General features: G+C 37.3%; 3 protein-coding genes across 3 annotated transcripts; 1 reads left to right on the top strand and 2 right to left on the bottom strand.

The window, feature by feature from the left end:
- Positions 1 to 5,878: 5,878 nt before the first annotated feature.
- Positions 5,879 to 9,639, bottom strand: mblac2 (metallo-beta-lactamase domain containing 2). Its single transcript, XM_079418758.1, has 2 exons — positions 7,744 to 9,639; positions 5,879 to 6,595 (listed from the first exon to the last, which is right to left on the bottom strand). The coding sequence occupies exons 1-2, from the start codon at positions 8,183 to 8,185 to the stop codon at positions 6,210 to 6,212; spliced, it is 828 nt and encodes a 275-aa protein (XP_079274884.1). The 5' UTR covers positions 8,186 to 9,639; the 3' UTR covers positions 5,879 to 6,209.
- Positions 8,574 to 11,794, top strand: LOC306870738 (DNA-directed RNA polymerase III subunit RPC7-like; the record flags this gene model as incomplete). The annotated part of the gene is made up of 8 exons (XM_079418164.1): positions 8,574 to 8,684; positions 8,847 to 8,976; positions 9,307 to 9,375; positions 9,442 to 9,498; positions 9,576 to 9,637; positions 9,753 to 9,869; positions 10,451 to 10,499; positions 11,793 to 11,794. Coding segments are annotated over 8 exons (597 nt in total).
- LOC306871069 (lysM and putative peptidoglycan-binding domain-containing protein 3-like) lies at positions 9,864 to 19,140 on the bottom strand. The gene is made up of 3 exons (XM_079418757.1): positions 18,941 to 19,140; positions 17,826 to 18,095; positions 9,864 to 13,599 (listed from the first exon to the last, which is right to left on the bottom strand). Exons 2-3 carry the CDS (start codon positions 18,087 to 18,089, stop codon positions 12,958 to 12,960), a joined length of 906 nt encoding a protein of 301 aa, XP_079274883.1. The 5' UTR covers positions 18,090 to 18,095; positions 18,941 to 19,140; the 3' UTR covers positions 9,864 to 12,957.
- Positions 19,141 to 19,353: the final 213 nt, after the last annotated feature.

Here is a 19,353-nt window from a genome sequence, read left to right as displayed (position 1 = left end):
ACTTCAAAGATCACTGACCACTAAAATAATTACAACCATGTACGGGAGAAAGCCGAGGTAACATTAATACTATAGTAGTATTACAAATATTAAAAGTACTAAAACACAGAAATAAGGAGCCCTTATTTGAGATGCACTGATTTGGAGTGTTACTCTCATTGCAGGTATTTGTAGTAGTTATGAAAGAAAATTTAAGCATTGTAAATAAATAGTTCTCAGACTCTGCCTGAAACTCAGTGTCACTGGTTCCAGGCTTTACAAAATAAATATTGTGGTAACTCAATGGAAATAAAACGGAAAATTGTTATTTAGACTCCACAGGGCATTGACCAAAGGCAGTTTTTTTTCCATGTAATGTCCCAATTTCAGAGAGACACAGATGTTTCCTCATCTTGAGAATAAAATGAGCCATTTGAGCTGCTATGGAGCCAGACTGTACCAGACTCAAAGCAAATATTGTACTTCTCTCCTTCTCTTTTTTCCTTTTCTTTTAAGAAATCTTCTAAAGAGAAAAAGGCAAAAACGTACTTAAATTAGCAACTTCCAACATTCCCCTGTGGTTTCCAAATGTGAAGATCCATCCACAATAAAGCAAAGATTTAATCAGAAACCGAGGAGAGGAAAAAAGGTTTTGTGCTCCAGAAACAAGATGACGTGATGTCTGATGGCGACAGTAGAAATCTTGAACGAAAAATCCCCCCTTATGGAAATCATGTCAGAAATATCCACAAAATGAAATTGTGGGCAGCTTAAACAAACCATATTTCCCCTTTTCCCTTTGTTCTTCACTCCAAGAGAGAATGACTGTTTAATCCTCTAGTCTCATTGTTCAGCTGTGCCTGGGTGGTTGAGGGAAATTACTTTTTCACAGTGATGGTATAGGGTGTGATTTGCCAGAGAATGTTTCAGAACTTATTGCTTCTGAATTTATTGTTCATAATTAGGCTTGTCTCTTGTCATGCCATTTCACTTTCAGTTAAAATCGTTCCATCAATAAATACACTATAAATTGTAAGACAACACTGATAAATATGTTCATAAAACAAGGTTTAGAGGGATCAGTTTGATCCAGTAAGTAGTCAAAACTTGGAAGGGCCTCGAGTTTCAGTTCACTGGGTGGTTAAATGATACTGGTATGGTCCAAAGACATCAATGCCCCCATTTTAATCAAATCACTAATGTAAAGCATTACATGAGAGACTCATGAAAAGCAAATCATTTCCAATTCCAGGCATTCAAAAACAAAATATTTAACCAGTTCAGAGCTGAAACAATTTCCCATAAAGCTGCTTAAATGAATATTTCACCCAAAAATGGCATAATTTACTCACCTGCATGACTTACTTTCTTCTGTGGAACATAAAAGAAGATAACTTTGAGAAATGACAATGGATTACTGGTCACCACAACTGTTTGGTCATCATTCTTTAAAACATCTTCTTGTGATCTGCAGAAGAAATAAAGTCATACAGGTTTGGAAAGACATGAGGGTGTATAAAGGATGACAGAATCCCTTTAACAACAATGCGAACTGTGAAAAGCACCTTACAAACAAAACTGAAAAAAAGAACAGACACGATCTGTAGCAAATAGAAAAGTCCTAGTTCATTGCAGGAGCCTGTTGTTGAGAGATCTACACTGAGAGGAGCAAATGGAAGTGCAGCAGCATGAAGCAGGATCCCTTGTACCCTTTTCATGACATGTTCACACTCCTAACTTCTGGAGCGGAGCTAAAGAGAATCCATGCTAAAACCACCAGACTATGGAAGTTTCTTGTCACAAACTGTCAGACTACTCATGTCTGCCTGACAGAAATCCTTGCGTCACCCAATACCCGACTTTCCAAATCTGCTGCCTGAACCCAAATCTCTGTTTAACCACATCAATAGTTTATGTCTCACTACAGTCACACAAGAGAAGGGAAGCGATTCCATTCCAGGATAGCCAGACTACTGCAGTGACTAGTGTCTGGCATTGTTCGCTCTAGGTTTCCTGTATGTTGCTGCTGGAGACTGGGCTTATTGGACATAATTTCTTTGCATATACGCCAGCTCAGTATCTCGATATTAGTGAAGGCCAGTTGAATTCAGTGTCCCCACAACACCTCACAAATAGCCTACACTTGTAGTTTCTGCATAAAAATGGGAGCACTGCTCAAAGCACTGCTCGAATTGATCAGACTGTCTTTAATATAAATAAAATACAAAAATTATATGAGAAGGTTTTTTCAAGCTAACTGCTGGCAAGCTGAAGCATGTCAAAATGCTCTCAAAGAAGTTACATGATAATTTTGTCACCACTAAATTTTGTTAACTAAATATTTGACATCACAAATAGTCAAGCATCCTGGCCCACCTCAAAGCAAGAGCATGCAACCGTCACAAAGAGGGTGATCACAAGCAATTTCGAAAACTTCAGTTGCAATAAAAGGAAGGAAGCGACAGATCATTTGTGACATACATACGAGTGAAGCAGAATATGGAAAAATGAAAAACGTGGGGCAGGTTCTATTCCTGAGTTGGATGGAGTCAGATCCGAAGGTGAGTTTGTAATCGGTTGTAAGAAAGGGACGGGTTTAAGCAGATTGATGTCTGGCATACGTCACCAGAGAGAAATTTGTAGTTTTACTGGAAGATTTGGGGGGGGGGTAAATAAAACATTTGCATTGAGGAATCGTTTACAGTAAGATCAATAGCATGCATTTATAATAGGGTGAATTTTCCTTTCATTCAAACTTTAAAATGGCAAACAGAACACCACAGTTTCATAGACCTCAACGATATTGCAGATCTGAAAGACTTAAATACAGTGAGTTTCAATGAGTATTTCTTTAGTACTTTGGAGGAAGAGGTCATCATATTGGTGTTGTTGCACCATCAACCATTAACCCATTAAACCTGCAGCAGCCAGGTCAGATTAAGGCTCCATTACCATCCTTTCGCTCTTGATAATCTGTTGGTGATTGGCACTTCCCTATTTTCTCCTCACCTCGGTCCTTCCCACACGTGTCATCTTGGCTCGCCGGAGGGCAGATAGGGGCTGTCAATTAGCAGATAATATAGGGAGCAGCTGAATGTCAAACAACGCTTCCCCGGCGGCGACCACGCATCAAATGTCCATCTGGCTGCCTGCGGGATACAATGTCTTGTTACTGAAGTGGGGTTAGAGGGAAAAACAGCCAGCGGGAGAGGAGAAAAGTTGACGAAATCTGGCACGTTAGTTACAGGCTCTCTATCACTTTCACTAATGCAAGACGACATTATAGTTCAATTGTAGGTCTAGAAACAATGCAGCATTTGTTTGGGGTTTCCTTTCCATGTTTACGGTTTCGGTTCAGTTGTCAACTTTCTGGTCAATACTTCTCAATGTTTTCTAGGTCCAGGAAAGAGCATACATACAAACCACGCAAGAAGCCTGCTGTGGCTATTTCATTCAAAATCAATAACGACGCTGAACTATTACAGCAAATCTCCACCATCTTTAATATAAACCATGTGAGATATCCGAAGTATGAGAATTCAAGCCAAAAGGACAAAATCCATTTCTACATCCGTCATGTAGGCTGAGCAAAATCTAATCAAGCTTGTTTGCGAATAGAGCCTGTTCCTTTTTTTTCATGGAAACTCCTTCATCATTTCATTTGAGCCCTATCACCTTTAAAAATAACAGTAACCACCTCTTGTAGGTCAAGTCAGACAAATAGTCCCCTGGATATAATTAGCCATCTGTCAACAGCCATCAATTCACCCTGACGGAAATCCGTGTCAAACAGTACTTTGGAATTTCAACCAGATCCGTGACTGCCAAACGTATGCATTTCAAAAGACACAGTGCCAGAACAAAACTTGGCCCAAAAAATATTTCAAGAGATTTGTAAGGAAATTAATGTCACATCCAATCCATCATGACTAGCCTAAGGGGATAAGGCTTGCGGTTAGTGATATGTGAGAAAATGTCAAGTTTCTAAAAAGAAGGAAGTGCCAACTTATTTGGGGAATTTTAAAATGGAGGGTTTGCTGCCAAATATCACTGACTTTAGTTTGATGCTCATCTACTTCATCGCTCCATTTCAAAGCGAATGGAAATGTGCCGGCATAACAGGGTCAATGTCTCCATCTTGTGGTTGTACTACTTCTGCTCACATGGGTAAAATACCAATATAACAGTGACATTTTCTCTTAACACATTGCACAGCTACATTTTTAGCATCAATTAAATAATATCAACAAACATAGAAAGAGAAGAATAACACAGAGACCCAATGTATACAGAATTGAAAGTGAGTATATTTTTAAACAGGTGCCTGGGTATTACAACAGCTGTTGTCACGGCATTGCGAGGTATTAGTTTGTTTACTCTCCAAGAGGCACTAAATATAGTGTTGCATGTATAGATCTGCTCATTTTGCCTGGATTCAAGGGATCCCTGAGCAGAAACATAGTGCACATATACTGTACAAGCTCACTTCAACTGTAGATTCAGAATATATATTGCTGTCCATCACATTCACACAAATACATTCTACTCTCCAATTTATGATGTGAAAATGACATGTCAACATTATGAAAATTACATCAAAAAAGTCAAGCAGCATATTTGTAGTTTGGCAACATAAATGACTGACGATGTTAGCCATTCTCATAGCTCCACCAACACATCATTGTATACATCATTTCATTTCATACAGTCACAAAATGTGTTCCTTTTTCACATTTGAACACTAAAGAGGAGGCCCTTACACTTATGTCAGATTAAACTAAGGCAGTCAATTACTGAGAGAGAAAAACAGCATTTGGCTTTCCACAAACTACCTACTGTCACCCACGCTGACTTATGTGCTTTAATATAAAAATGACTAAAACAAATAAATCAAAGTAATTGTGCAGTTTGCAAATAAGCACACAGCAAAGAGAACTACTAGTATGGAGGCAGTGATATGAAACTAAACCAAACAAAAATCCTTGTTCAGCATCTTTCAGTCAAGGCTAGTCATTTTTCCTGACTAATATGACTGCCGCTAAAAGATCATGATTTTGTTTGTTAATAATGCACTTCGACCACAACAATTCACTGTGAGCCTATAGAATAATAGAATGACGCTGTGTCCATGCTGTGCTACATCAATATCTCATGCAGATACTGCCATCGAGAACAAGTCAACAGTTGGCTACTAATTGATCTTGTCTCCCATTTTAACTAACACATCGCTGTCTCTTCAAAGATAATTCATCTGAAACAGATCAGATTACTTTAAGAGGTGACTGGAAGATTATATCTGCTACAAATTTTCTTACAAGGGATTTTTTTTTTTTTTATCTCTAGACATACTAAGTCTTTACCTGTGTAAACCTTACAGTTACCAAGTGTTTATATACTGATATTCTTCATGAAAGGTGCAGTGTGGAATTTCTGCATTACTAGTGACCCAAATGGAATTGAAAATATAATACTGAGTCCAAATAAATTTCCAAAATGAGTCCAAAACCATTTGAATTATTATTAATATTTCTTTAGCCCAAACAACTTAAGCACATAGAATTATTAAAGTAAAAAATAAATACAATAATAATACTAATAACAATACTAATGAAAAATGGTATAATGCTACCTAAAATTATAATGAAAACATAAATCAAAACTAATTAAAACAAATTAACTATAATAATACTAAAATTATTATACTTTGTAATTATAATGTATTATTAATATTAACAATTATTAATAACGATAATTATTATTATTAATTAACAACAATAATTACAGTTATTTTTTAGAGCTATTATTATTGTTATTATTATTTAGAGTTAAAAAAAAATGAATTGGTACAATTGCAAAAAAATGCATCTGTAAAGTCTGACTGTGTGATTGAGTTGACTGATGAAATGGGCTGTGGTGCTGGATTTGCACAACTGGTTTGGGCATATTACTATATTGGACTGCTCAACAATTTAGTTTTTTTTTTTGGTAGTCTTTCAGATATCTCTACACATTATTGTCCAAAATTACAAACAGCACCTTTAAAATATGACAATGTCTACAATTGTTCTTGATGCTTTTGATGGATAGTATGCAGCATTTTTTTTTTTCCTTGATCACAAATAATACTATCAAACGGTATTCTGTATATCATTAGCACACTGTTTTGCTCAGTGTTTTCATATATTGAGGTCTGCAATGACGTTGTTGCATAGTAGTCCTTTTCATTACTACTAACAGGCACTTCTCGAGTTGGAGGCTCGAAGTGCCAGGCTGGCAATGGACTTCACCAAGCAGGTGGAGGCTCTGTGGCAGGCGCCGGCACTTGCAATGTAGTTGGAGGCTAACCGGTGTAGACGCTTGCTACCAAAAGTATGATAATGGCCAGGCATGACCTGGTCAATCTCCTCTTTATCAACCAACTCAACCAGCCTTTCGCAGCTACGAATGTAGTCACTGATCCGGCTGTATGGAAGCCAATCGATCATGGAACCATCATAGACCACGTCTCCACTGAACAGCATTTTGTTCTCCTTGTCATGGAGACAAATGCTGCCTCTGGAATGGCCCGGCATGTGGAGAACAGTAAGCTGTCGGTCCCCAAGGTTGATAACGTCGCCTGGAGGAGGAGGAAAAGAAGGAAATGTGGAATGTGGGAACTGGATATTGTCACTGCATTGCAGCACTGACACAGCAGAAGCTGTATCGACTGATGCACAAGTTATGAAACAGGGAAGGATTTGTGAGGTACGTTAGGTAGAGGTAAGGGTTAGTTTATCATTAGTACAGCTTTGATATCCTGGTCCAAGAACAAAAATGTTGAGTTAAAAGATTTTAATCATATACTTCTAAAAGCAAATATGTGTGTTTGCTGAATATAAGCTGTTATAACACACAGTGATTACATCTGTCTAAGCTATGCCTTTAAACATCCACCAATATTTACAAGAGGGGTTAAAGGCACAGAAATAATTCAGGGTACACACACCTTTTCCGTAACAGATTTCCATGACTTTTACAGTCAATCACTTGATAAGAATCGGTATAAATTATTTTATTTTCACTGCATTCACAATGAGTACTTTCTTACCGATTAAATATTTTCAGCTAAGAATAACTTTTTAACTATAACTAAATTTAACTATATCTATGCTTTAAAAAACACACTTTAGTAAACAATACAATACAATACTCACTATAGACATTCTGTGTGTCAACTTAACATCTGAAGATGTGCTGGCATGAAAAAAATAGGCCTAGATTGTCCACTGACTGAACATCTATTCATATGCAATAGTACAACTCACTGCAAAACAGTCCATTCACAGAGAATTATGGGGAGGAGGTCATGTGTGATTTACTCAGAGCTTTACTCTGATTCTGCTGGGTTTCCGCCAATGGTCCACTATAATGGTGTTATTTCCACCATCAAGGAGCTTATGAAGCCACATTAGACAGTGAGTTTGCTTTTCACTAACCACTGACACTGACTGGTGAGTCAATCATGATCTGATTTGTTTCGATCTTTCTCAAGAGTTTTTCAAAGATATTTTGCAAGGCTGCCCAGAATGAAGTCATGCAATTCAGTGCATTGTCCTACTGTATACTGGAGCAACTTATGCAATAGTGTGTGTGTGTGTATATATGTATGTATGTATGTATGTATGTATATGTATATGTATATGTGTGCACGTGTGCACACACATATTTACAGTGATGCATGCATTATAATAGCATTATAATCCTGCAAAGAGTATAATAGCCCACCTTCTTGTAATATATGTGTTGGCGTAACCGCCTTGACTCTGTACTGTCTTGCTCGCCAACCAGGCGCTGGATCCTCCACGATCTCGCGGTCAGATAACCATGTCACGGTCTCGAAGTTGTCACCGTTAGCCAGAGCATCCACCTCCGCCTTGTGCACGCCCACCTGTTGAAACTGATGCAGCCCACCCGAATGATCAAAATGCACATGCGTGCCAATGGCTAACAGCGGGTTCTTGCGCTTCGAGTCGTCCCCTAGCAGCCCTTTACTATTGATGTATTCAGGCAGACTCCGTAAACCCAGTCCGGTATCTATGACCACGTCCTGATGGGACCCGCGTATAAGCCAGATATTCGCCCTGTTCCCCGATTCATAAAACCTCTCCTGGATCCAGAACACGCCATTTTCCAGCGACTTGTGCGCGTACCAGTCAGTTGCAGACATCTCCAATACATTCAAGAGGTTATTACTGCATATAAGGTTAAATGTATGGCTGTTAACCTATAATTATGGTTTCAAATCCTAGCTGCTGCAGCCGCAGAAAGGACGCTGACACCCTGTTCCGCAAGCGTAGCGCGTCATCGAGCGTAACGAAATGACGTGCTGGAGAGTCGAAATACTATTGGTCAATGCGGCAATACGCATCACCCAAGTCATGCATATTAATCATCTAAAATACAATTTAATTGCCTACTCATTTATATTCGTCCAAAAGCCGTAATGGAACAAGGTAAGCAGTTGCACCTTAAATAACTGTTGCTGCAATGCCAGTTACTTTATCAGCCCCCTCATCAATCACCCAGGAAATGTAAGGCATATTTGACTGACCAAAATGGCAGGAAAGGGCAGAGGAATAGCAGCATTCACCTTCAACATAGAGGCCCTGGGTCTCACCAGAGGGCCCATGCCAGAAACCCAGAGAGGGCCAACTCCACTCTTCCCAGTGAGTTTTTTTTTTTAATTCTTTATTTCCCTCTTAACTTTAAAATCTGCTTCAGTTAAGGTCAGATAGTCATTATTCAGAAAGCCCTGACTTTTGCTTTTTTTTTCAGTTTTAGGGAAATGCATTACAGCACCTAGGACATGATTCTATGCTCCTTTTCAGCAAATTGAATGTAAACCAAGTCCTTTGAAAGCTGGAGAGGACGAAGACTATATGAGAGCTTTGAAACAAGAGATGAGAGGACGAATGAAAGACCTCCCATTTAACATAACACCCCATGCAGGAAAGGGAAGTGAGTAGAAGCCTTTATTTAATTTTGGTAACATATAATACCTATTGCTTCCTACTAGGGGTTTTGTATTTCTGAGATAATCATATTGTAAAAGTAGATGACTATGAGTGAGAGCACTGAGGGCCTTAAGACATGAAATCTATTTAACTCTGTTTAAGTGAAATAGTATAACTGATTAGGGATAGCATAACCTTGAAAATAGCTGTGATTTTAATAGATTTTTATTTTGTTTATGATGTTACTTAAAATAAGAAAAGTCTGAAATTTTGAAGTTAAGAGTTATCTTCTGTTTAAAGTGTTTGCCAATGTGCTCACAAGTATAATTCACAGATGTGGAGAGGTACAAGGAGAAATACACAAGAGAGATTAAAAGAATTGAAGATGACAAATGGGCACCAGGTAATACAGGAATCGCTTATGAGTACCATTGGCTGATTTCAGACAAATTATAAACTTGCTTTGTAGATTGGAACTGTCTTCCAAAAGAGCTGAAGCCACAAAAGAAGATTAGAAAGAAAAGAGGTAATTTCACAAAATGCAGAATCCCTCTTTAAACAAACAGCATTTTTAAATAACTTGTAAATAATTTTAATATTTAGATACTAAGAAAAATGCAAAGATCTCAAGTAAGGACAAGGAAGAAGTGTTGAATAAACTTGATGTACGTTCATGTTATAATCACATACTAAACTTATTAATTGAACTATTATATCTTGTTTCACTGCAACCATATACGTTTGGATTGTGCTGTTGTCTCACTTTCATTTGTTTTTAAGGAACTTGAAAAGAAGGGAGATGTAAAATCAGACGAGGATGATGAAGCCGAGGGAGGGACAAAAGAAGATGACGAGGAAGGGGAGGAAGAAGAAATTGAAGGAGAATATGATGAAGAGGTAAAAGCTTTTACTAATAGCAGGATTTTTTCAGGTTAAATGATTCTTTCTCAACAGCATCTGTAGCATGTTGTACATTAACACAGAAATTTTCATTTTTAATTTAAACTTTAGTCTAACTATAACACTTAAATAGTGCTTGCTTAAGCATGAGACTGGTGTGATTTTCACAACAAAATGTGTCAGTGCAAAGCTAAAAGCCGCTTTTCAAATAGGGTAGAATTCTACTTTGTCTTTGACTTGTCCTTTAGTGACACTATTTTCTTATTTATTTACTAATATTTTTATCTGATGCACCTGCCATTCAGGTGTGTGAGTGGTGTTTATTTTTCTGTGGTATTCATTCATTAACATACCTTATGGCATTCCCGTCACATCATTGGTCAAGTGCACAACCAAGTACCTGCATAGATCTAACATGGTTTCAGTTACAGGGAAAACTATTTTAGTGCAACTGTTTTGACAGCAGAGTATTTTAGTACACAACAGTCATGTTTGAATGATCAATAACAAATGTACTTAGAATTCCAGAGCACTAAAAGCACTTAATATATGATCAAATTTTTTTGTTCTTCCCATAGGAAAATGACTACATAGCAAACTACTTTGAAGATGGTGATGATTACGGGTGTAAGATATCAGAGACTGAATCAGACAAAGTTAAGATTCCATCAGAACATCGAAACATGAGAAGCTGAGATTCCACAAAGAGAGGCTCCAAGAAACAGGATGTCATAAATCTGTCCAGGTCCTAGCACCAGCTAGCCTGAAGAAAGCCTAACCAGCAAGCCTCTTTCCCAAAACAGCTTGCAACATTGAGACAAAAGAACACTGATAATTCCAATATTGATAATTCCAATTCAGGAAAAGACTGTAAAATTTGTTGCAAGTAATCAAGACTGATGGTTACATGTAAACCTGTGATAGAAAATCACGAGCTACAGACTCTCTTGGGCAGGTCTCCACACATAGAAGACAGACCAAACCAAAATTCCTTTGTCTAAAAGAACATGCATTCGTTCTCCATAGAACTACATACAAGACTTTCATTTTTAATGAAACTAATAATTTCTATGCATAACTGCATATTATGTATGCAATCCACACATTTGAATATCCTTGTTTTAATCACTCATTGTGTATGTAGTGGTAATAGCTGAAGGATTCATATTCATGTTTGGTATGTATGAGTTTGAAACTTCATGCTTTAAATGTTTTTTCCAATCAATTCTGTGCCAAATGCATCATAGTCTTGTTATAGAAATCATGTTCAAAATTATACCTTGCAAGAGCCTGTAAAGTTCGGCCCTCTGACTGAACAGATAATAACGATTTATTAGTGGGGTGGAGAAACAAAGCAATACCCCAAGCATGGACAGTATCTAATTGGTCAAGACGTCCAGATGGGACGGTGTGAAAGCAGAGTTTAGAAACTCAGGACACCATCAAACTCTCTCTTTTCTCTTACGCCCTTCTCTTTTGCCACCGCGTGCTGTTCTTTGAGTGTGCTCTGGCCCACGTGCCAGCTGCTACCATAATGAGAAGAAAGCCACCTAGTCTCGTTACATAATTTTATTCTTTTACTTTAGTTTATTTTCTTTCCGTGGAGTTTCGTGTTCTAATGTAAGTTTGCTACAAAGTTCAGCTCTGACTGCACTCACTTCAAACTTCAACCAGACCAACGCCGCATCCTCAGCCAATGCCCAAGACCTCACTTCAAAGACTACTGAACTTCCAGCCAATCAGACAGAGTTTGCAGAGTTAGTGCAGAGTTTGTTATACGGCTCGTTCAGTGAATCGCCGTAACAGTGATTCTGTTCAAATCCCTATAAAATCATAAATGATTCCCTTTGAGCTAAATTAAACTATTTCTTTAAATTACATATTAATATTACGTTTTTCTTATTACGTTACACGGGGGAGGAAGTGACGACAACATGGATGAAGCCACTTACTAGCAAACAAAAAACACTTAGTTTTTTAAACATCATAAAAATCATGCAAATTATATAGTGCACAAGAACTAATATGCATCAATACGTATGTACTATATAAAAACACTAGATTTAGTTGATACACTTAGGCCCGGTTTCACAAACAGGGCTTAGCTTAAGCCAGGTCTAGGTTTTAGTTAAATTTAAGATATTTAAGCAACTTTTACAAAAAATGCCTTAGAAGAAAACATTAAGGAGTGCATCTTGACACAGAACAATGATACTGACATTTTAAGATATGTCAGAGCAAGTTATTTTCAGTTGAGACAGCTCAAACATGCATTTTAGTCTGGGACTAGCTTAAGCCTTGTCTGTGAAACCGGGGGTTAATGTCTACAAAGACCCCAGTGTTACAGGTATAAAAATAAGATTCAGCATAATTATGTAGATAATTGTCTATACTGGTATCATTTAAGCTAAAAGATTATAAAATTAAAAGCTTAAAAATAATTAGGAGATTCAGATACTAAAATATAATTCCTTTATTTTCAACCTGCGTCTACAGGATGAAGGCACATACTGTTCAAATGTCAATCAGTGTACTCCATGTTTCATAGAAATGCTTACATCTCTGCTACTTCAATGGAATCGAACGTGTTTGAGAATATTTTACAAATCATCCCTGTGCTCTTGCTAGAAGAAAAAACAGGACTCCATTATGGTTCCATTAAGTTTTGTTTTTCTTTTTTACAAGCAAAGTTTAAAAATTTAAAACCTGCAACTTTTTTTTTTTAAGTTCCAATACTGAATCTGGATTCTACATTTTCTAAAATAAATTACCATGTTTATTTCCCTGACAACCAGACAGTGGCAGCAAATATCTTAAACAATATATCAGCTGTTTGCCATTGATGCAAACCACGAGCTTAATAGAGGTACAGAGAAATGCACTGGCTCATGAGTGACACACACACAACAAAACCAGCAATCAACTGTGCAAAATGCATCAAGGGAAAATGCTGACAGGACTGGAATCATTTCGTGATTACTCGATCCTCTCACGTGTTTCAGTTAATTTCATTTTTAAAATGTGGTTCTGCTTATACCTTCCATTAATGCCTCCAAATCAATTCCCTTGTGATTTAAGTGCCCCTTTATGTTTCCTCTTCATGCTTCACAAAATGTTGCTGTTTAGGAGCAGGCTGTATGTGAGAGGCAGCACTGGTCCGTGGTAACCCATGAGGCTCAGCAGCAGCTGCCTGTGTTGGTCCAGGCCTGATAGAGTCAATGGTAGTATGGTGGCTAACATCTGATTTCATCAAAACTTCATAGTACAACAGGTAAAAAACAGGTGTAACTATGCCCACGACCAACATGATGGCAACTGCGGTCCACCATCTCATTCCCCAGTCAGCACCATAGTATGGGTCTTTCTTTTGTGCTGGTCTACGCTCGGGATCTCCCAAAAGCGGCTGCTCCAGCGAGAACACAACCTCGTTCAGGCCACTCCTGGAAGGGGCAGACGACTTGACAAGAAGTTCTATGTCCTTGTCCTTCTCCTGCAGGAAGCACTCCACGCTGTCCACAGATGAAGAAGAGGATGATGAATCTAAGGAAGCTCCAGAAATCGGGATTTCTGAGATTCTACGAGTGCCGCCAGGTGAGCTGCTTTTGTGGGGAGTGGTGTTGTGAGTTTCTGTGAATGAGCTGAATTTTCTCACAGGTATCCTTATGGAACGCAGCGCAAAGAAGTCCTGCTCCGTTAGAAGACTGTTGGCCCGCTTTATGTCTGCAACCTGAGATAACAAGAATGAAAATCAGTGCAATAAAGCCCTGACAACAACCTTATATATATATATATATATATATATATATATATATTTGGGCAGCTATTTGGGGGAAGGACTGCTTTGTTTTTACATATCAGAACAACTAAGAGACATGGAGTAATTGTGGAAAATACAGAGCTAGACGTGTCCCAAACAGGTCAGGAAGTACCTGTTATTATGGGGTGTAATGTGAAGCAGAAATTTGTTTTCAGCAGCAAATCAACATAGCATGTAACGTTAATGTATAATTCAGTTTGTGGGCCATCACAGGAGTGCCTATAACGCATATTTTACATAAGCTTTTAATGTGACCTGTTCAATCCGAATTTGGAGTGGGAAATATTATCCATTATATAATATTTTTGCTTTGTCATATCATGATAAATTTGATAAAATGTCTAGTTCACAATAAGACTTATAACATGCGTTTAAATGCGTGAAATTTCATTTAATACGGTCTTTAAAGAACACCTATGGTGAAAATTACATTTTTAACATTGTCTGGTGTTTTTAATATGCTTAAGGACAAACCATGTGCAAATTCATCAGTCATCACCATTGCGGAGTATAACAAACAAGGTGGAGACACAAAGTAAATAAATAATTGTACAGTGTAGAGCTTCACTGATTATAATGGAACGTTGTAAGATTCCGATGAACTAAGACCAGTAACAACTGTCATCAAGATTCATTAAGATTTAATCCTGCATAAATATTGCATGTATGTATAAAGTGATTTAGACTGAAAAATCCAAATTATAATAACATTTTATTGTTCAGCTATTAAGAATAAAATGCATCATTAAACAGGCATAAAACTACCTTTTTACCTCTTTACATAATTTAAGTGTATTTCAATTTCAATTATGGTCTTCTCTGTGACGAGCTCCATATGCTGTTTAGTTTGAATTGTATGTTCTTAGACAACGGATGAGTTTTGGACTCAAAAGTTTAAAATGTTAGTTTATGGACATTGTTTAGTGCCTTAGTTTTCATGAAATCATGAAAATCTTTAAAGTATTTCCCACAAGAGCTTGTAAAAATAATCCCTTTTTGGCAAATGTTGTATGCAAACAAAATAATGTATATGTTGCTTAAGCGAGATGCCTGGTACTGATTGATGTTTTAGAATGTAATGTGTCATTTTTCATGGATTACCCATTTAACTACTGCCAGAATAATATTTGATTATTAGGGGAGTGCCTTTCTAGGCAATAATTTAAATACATTCACATTAAATGGATTCATTCTCTTGCTATGGAGAGAGAATTGTGTCTTTATTACATGCGCGAAAATAAATGATCCGAGAGAAAAAAAAAAGTTTGAGAGAAAAAGTTAATGAAGGGGAAATTGCCCCGGTTGTCAGTGAACTAACGTTACGAAGCTAGTGAAAGTTTCACTGTAAGTGAAGTTATCTAAATCAAAACATTCATTTGGCATTTGATTTAAAAATAGTATATAAACCAGGTGAGTTTGCAAGTTTACCTAGCATGATGGCTGGTTAGCTTTACTAGCGATTAGCAAGCAAATAATATAATACACATTCATTCCTGAATATGAGTGCTATTTTTTAATGTTTAATCTTCAGTGATGCTGAACTTGCTAAGCCAGCTGTGTGTCATCATCTTACCCAAACATTGGAGTGTCCGTGCTCAACTAAACTAGCCATAAGGCAGAGGCGGTATCATGCAGGTGAACCGAGCAATGGTGTAATGATTCAGTTCGACTCCCAAGACAAGACGATGCTCACCCGACTGGCCAATAGGAACGTGGCCCCGCCCATGACACAATTCTCACAGTGAAAGCAAAATCTGACACGAGAGCAAGAAATTGCATCGAGAGCAAAGAAAAGCGTTTTGAGAAAAACACTTTTTTTTAGAGAGAAAATGATTTCACACTGATAGCAAAAAATATATATGTATAATAAATATAGTTTTCAAAGTATTTTGAGAGAGATTTTATTTCTCAGAAATAATAAAAAAAATTCAAATGTATATTTTTTTATGTTCTATGAGAAAATACTTTCTCTCAAAACTTTTTTTAGTCTCAAATATTATTATTTTTTGCTATTGGTATGAAAACCTTTTCTCTCAAATATTTTTTTTTCTCTCATGAAATGCTTTTTTGCTATCAGTGTGATAACTTTTTCTCTCAAACTTTTTTTTTTCTCTCGGATCATTTATTTTCGCGCATGTAATAAAGACACAATTCTCTCTCCATACTTGCTATGGAAACTAAGGAAAAGTGAAGCAGGTTCTGGCTTGTGTGAATGAGTGGAGATGGAAATAATTTGCATATTCATAGATCCACCTATACTCAATGACGTAAGGGTGTAGAGTTACAATTAAGCCATTTTAAGACATGAATAAATTACTTTCATGGGGGAAAATATAAGTATGTAATTATGATTATCAAAGATGGGTTTTAAGGGACAAAATTAGTGACTGCAGTGGGACTTTAAAGGTGCCATAAAATGGAAAATTGTATTTACCTTGGCATAGTAGAATAATAAGAGTTTTGTACATGGAAATGGCATAACGTAAGCCTCAAACACCATTGTTTCCTCCTTATGTAAATCTCGTGCATACAAAAGACCACTGAAAAAGAGGCGAATCCCAACATAACAGCCACTCTGATGTTAGAGTCAGGATAATTCATTTTTACACCCCCAACATCTGCATAACGTAGGCCAGCCGGACCTGCACAGCCAAATCATTGATGCAGTGTTGCCAGATATTGCTATTAAAACAATCAAAAAACGATAAACAGACCAAAATTACTTAAAATCTTTTGCAATTAAGAGAAGAGAAAGATATAGCTGAACCTAAACTGCAACGTCCTACTTTATTAACTTTACAAAGTGTCAAAACAGTGGAAAAGACAATGCTTATAACAGCTGGATCTGGCAACACAAAGGCTGTGTCTGCTCCCTCACTCACAACTCTCTCTCTAGCCTCATTCACTCCACCAGGGTCTCGCAGCAATCATGTTCATACCACGGATGCTCAAAATCTGTATCTTCGTCTGATACAGGCTCAAACATAAAAGGTTGGATGCCTAATCTCTCCATCATTCACGCCGGACAGTAGAGATCTGTTTGCTGTGTGAGCTACTGAAATGAGCTGTGCTGTGAAACAGCCAATCAGAGCAGAGCTCAACATTATTATTCATATATCATGACCCTTCCTAATAAGGTAGGAACAGACCATTTCATTCTAGGGACAAATCCTAGGGTTGTAAATGGACATGTAAAACCATTTCTGGAGAATTTTTACCCTTACCTAAGCCACATACCTTCTATATAGATATCAGAACAATTTCAAATATTGTATGAATGCATTCTATGGCACCTTTAAAGGGATAGTTTACCCAAACCTTCGTTCATCTTCAGAACATAATTAAGATATTTTTGATGAAATCCGAGAACTTTCTGAGCCTCCATAGACAGCAAGGGTCCTACCACAGTCAAGGCACAGAAATGTAGTAAGGACATCGATAAAATAACCATTCATTCTCTAACAAGGTTTTATTTAATTTCCAATAGTTTGTTTTAGGACCAGCCGGACTTTCAGCATCTTTGTTGTTTTTAATCATAATAACCTTATGATCTCTTAATACTGAAGTTTCAATTTTCACTAATTCAACATCATCTGCACTATTTGCAGAAATTGACCAAAAATCAATACGAGAGTGTTTAGTCAGATCATTATTAGTCCACGGATACATTCTTTGATGTGGGTAAGCATATCTCCAGATGTCTAAAAGATCCATTCTTGCGCTTTTTCGTTTTTAATACAATATTTTTTTTATTTAATTGTTTTTAGGGGGCAATCAGTCTATTTATTCTTGCTTTGATCTGCACGTAAACAACAAATGCGCGTGGTGCTGCTGACGCAGAACAAGCATTCCCTGCACCTAGTTTACATTTAGAGGAAAGCACATCAAAAATATCTTCATTTGTGTTCCGAAGACGAATGAAGGTCCTACGGGTTTGGAACGACATGAGGGGGAGTAATTAATGACAAAAAAAGATTACATTTTAAACTGAATTCATAAATACAAGTATAATTCTAGAATTCAAGTATAATGTTATACAACAATATACTTTACATTCACATAAGATTTCATGGTCATGCCTGCTGCCTTTCTATAAACATACTGAAACAGAAAACAAGAAGAGAACTCTGACTTACAGTACATAAATATTGCAGAGAAATACTGATCAGCGTATCTCCCTCTTTTATGTCTCGTATCAAGTAGACAATATCATCCTTGCGATCTGTAGACGTGCTTCTGCGATTACTCTGTCTGCCTCTGGAACGCAGCTCAAAGGTCTCTCCATCCTCCTCTGAGTAGTCAGTCTCTGAGTTGTTTCCAAAAGCAGACATGTAACCACCTGTGTGTGGCTGCACTGTGGTTGCAAACTGGAAACCATTGTGCTGGTTCCTTCCAGTCATTTTTCACTGTAAAAAGAACAAAAGGCAGATTAATTAAGTTTTTGTTGGATACGCGTGTGCTTGACAAACTAACGTTACTCTATGTTTGATGGTTCTGAGGTTATTTGGAAATAGCTGAGGTTAGGGAAAATTAGACGCGGATGGATATCTTAGTAACCTACCACAGAGTACTCTGGAGTGTACAACAGCTAACACTGGTGATAAGACCAAATTCGACCTTGCCCGACGTTGACAGACGCTATTTTTAGGAATTTTCACTAGCTAATTTATGCTGAAACAACAAAAAATATTAACTAGTGTTTCATGTGAACTGGATTTCTTACGTGGCCTGGAACTCGCAGGTAGCGCTGACTAGCAGCTACACACGTATTAGCATGTAAACATGACTTCAAAAGATTAACATACACGTTTCATATTCAAGAAACTAATAAAGACATCTAACCAAACAGTTTTTAAGTACAAGAAGTAAACGCTAAACGGCTATAATTATTGAATAAAGTCACTTAGTAAGGTTTATAAAAGTAAAAGCTAAGTAGCTAGCTCAGTTAGCATTCTATTTTAGCCAGTGTAATGCAACACAACTTCAATATCTCATCTGAATAAAGAAACGAAATAGTCTCTTAGAATGTAGAATAATACCGAAATTCCTGTAGCTACACATATCACACTGTGATTAAACAATACTTAACGCCTTGAAATCCCTTTTAGTAAACAGCGTCGATGATCTCGTGCTAATGATGCTAAACAAACTTTATATCAACAAACGGTGATTTGCTATCCATCTCGATTTCAGGTAACGTTAATAAACTAGCGTTCAATTATCTTCTGTTAATCATTTTGGAGCGGTTTACCTGAGAAACGAATGTGGTCCGCTTGACCTTAGTTATTATGGCATTCTCCAGTTTCCGCTATGTGCCTCATTACTTCAGCTGCTGGGTTCATGGAGACAGACCAGACTGTGAAGCCACGTCAACATAGAGACAGCGTGAGCACGCACTGACATCATCGACATGGCTTCGTGTTTCCCTTGCATCATCAACAGCTTGGTTAACTATGTATAAAGATGTCTATTATTATTATTATTGCTGCTGTTGGTGTTATCTGATTATTAATACACAAATGTATGTATAATGTGATACATTCATGTGGTAAATAAAGTGCTTATAGACAGATGCCACTTACCTGTCCTCAAATTTAGCTAGTCTGGGCTGTTTCCCAAAAGCATCATAAGCTTAGTTGATTGTAGCTCCACTGGTTTCAATGG

The sequence above is a fragment of the Barbus barbus genome (genome assembly GCF_936440315.1).
Source record: "Barbus barbus genome assembly, chromosome: 6".
Lineage (NCBI taxonomy): Eukaryota > Metazoa > Chordata > Actinopteri > Cypriniformes > Cyprinidae > Barbus > Barbus barbus.
This window is presented reverse-complemented; position numbering and strand designations above follow the sequence as displayed.

What these genes read in the sequence shown, in the direction of transcription:
- LOC306871069 (XM_079418757.1), bottom strand. Translation starts at nt 18,089, where the DNA reads ATGACTGGAAGGAACCAGCACAATGGTTTCCAGTTTGCAACCACAGTG. An exon ending in CTCTGCAATATTTATGTACT is followed by an intron (nt 13,600 to 17,825) that starts GTAAGTCAGAGT and finishes TTGTTATCTCAG; the next exon opens with GTTGCAGACATAAAGCGGGC.
- mblac2 (XM_079418758.1), bottom strand. Translation starts at nt 8,185, where the DNA reads ATGTCTGCAACTGACTGGTACGCGCACAAGTCGCTGGAAAATGGCGTG. An exon ending in AACACATATATTACAAGAAG is followed by an intron (nt 6,596 to 7,743) that starts GTGGGCTATTAT and finishes CTCCTCCTCCAG; the next exon opens with GCGACGTTATCAACCTTGGG.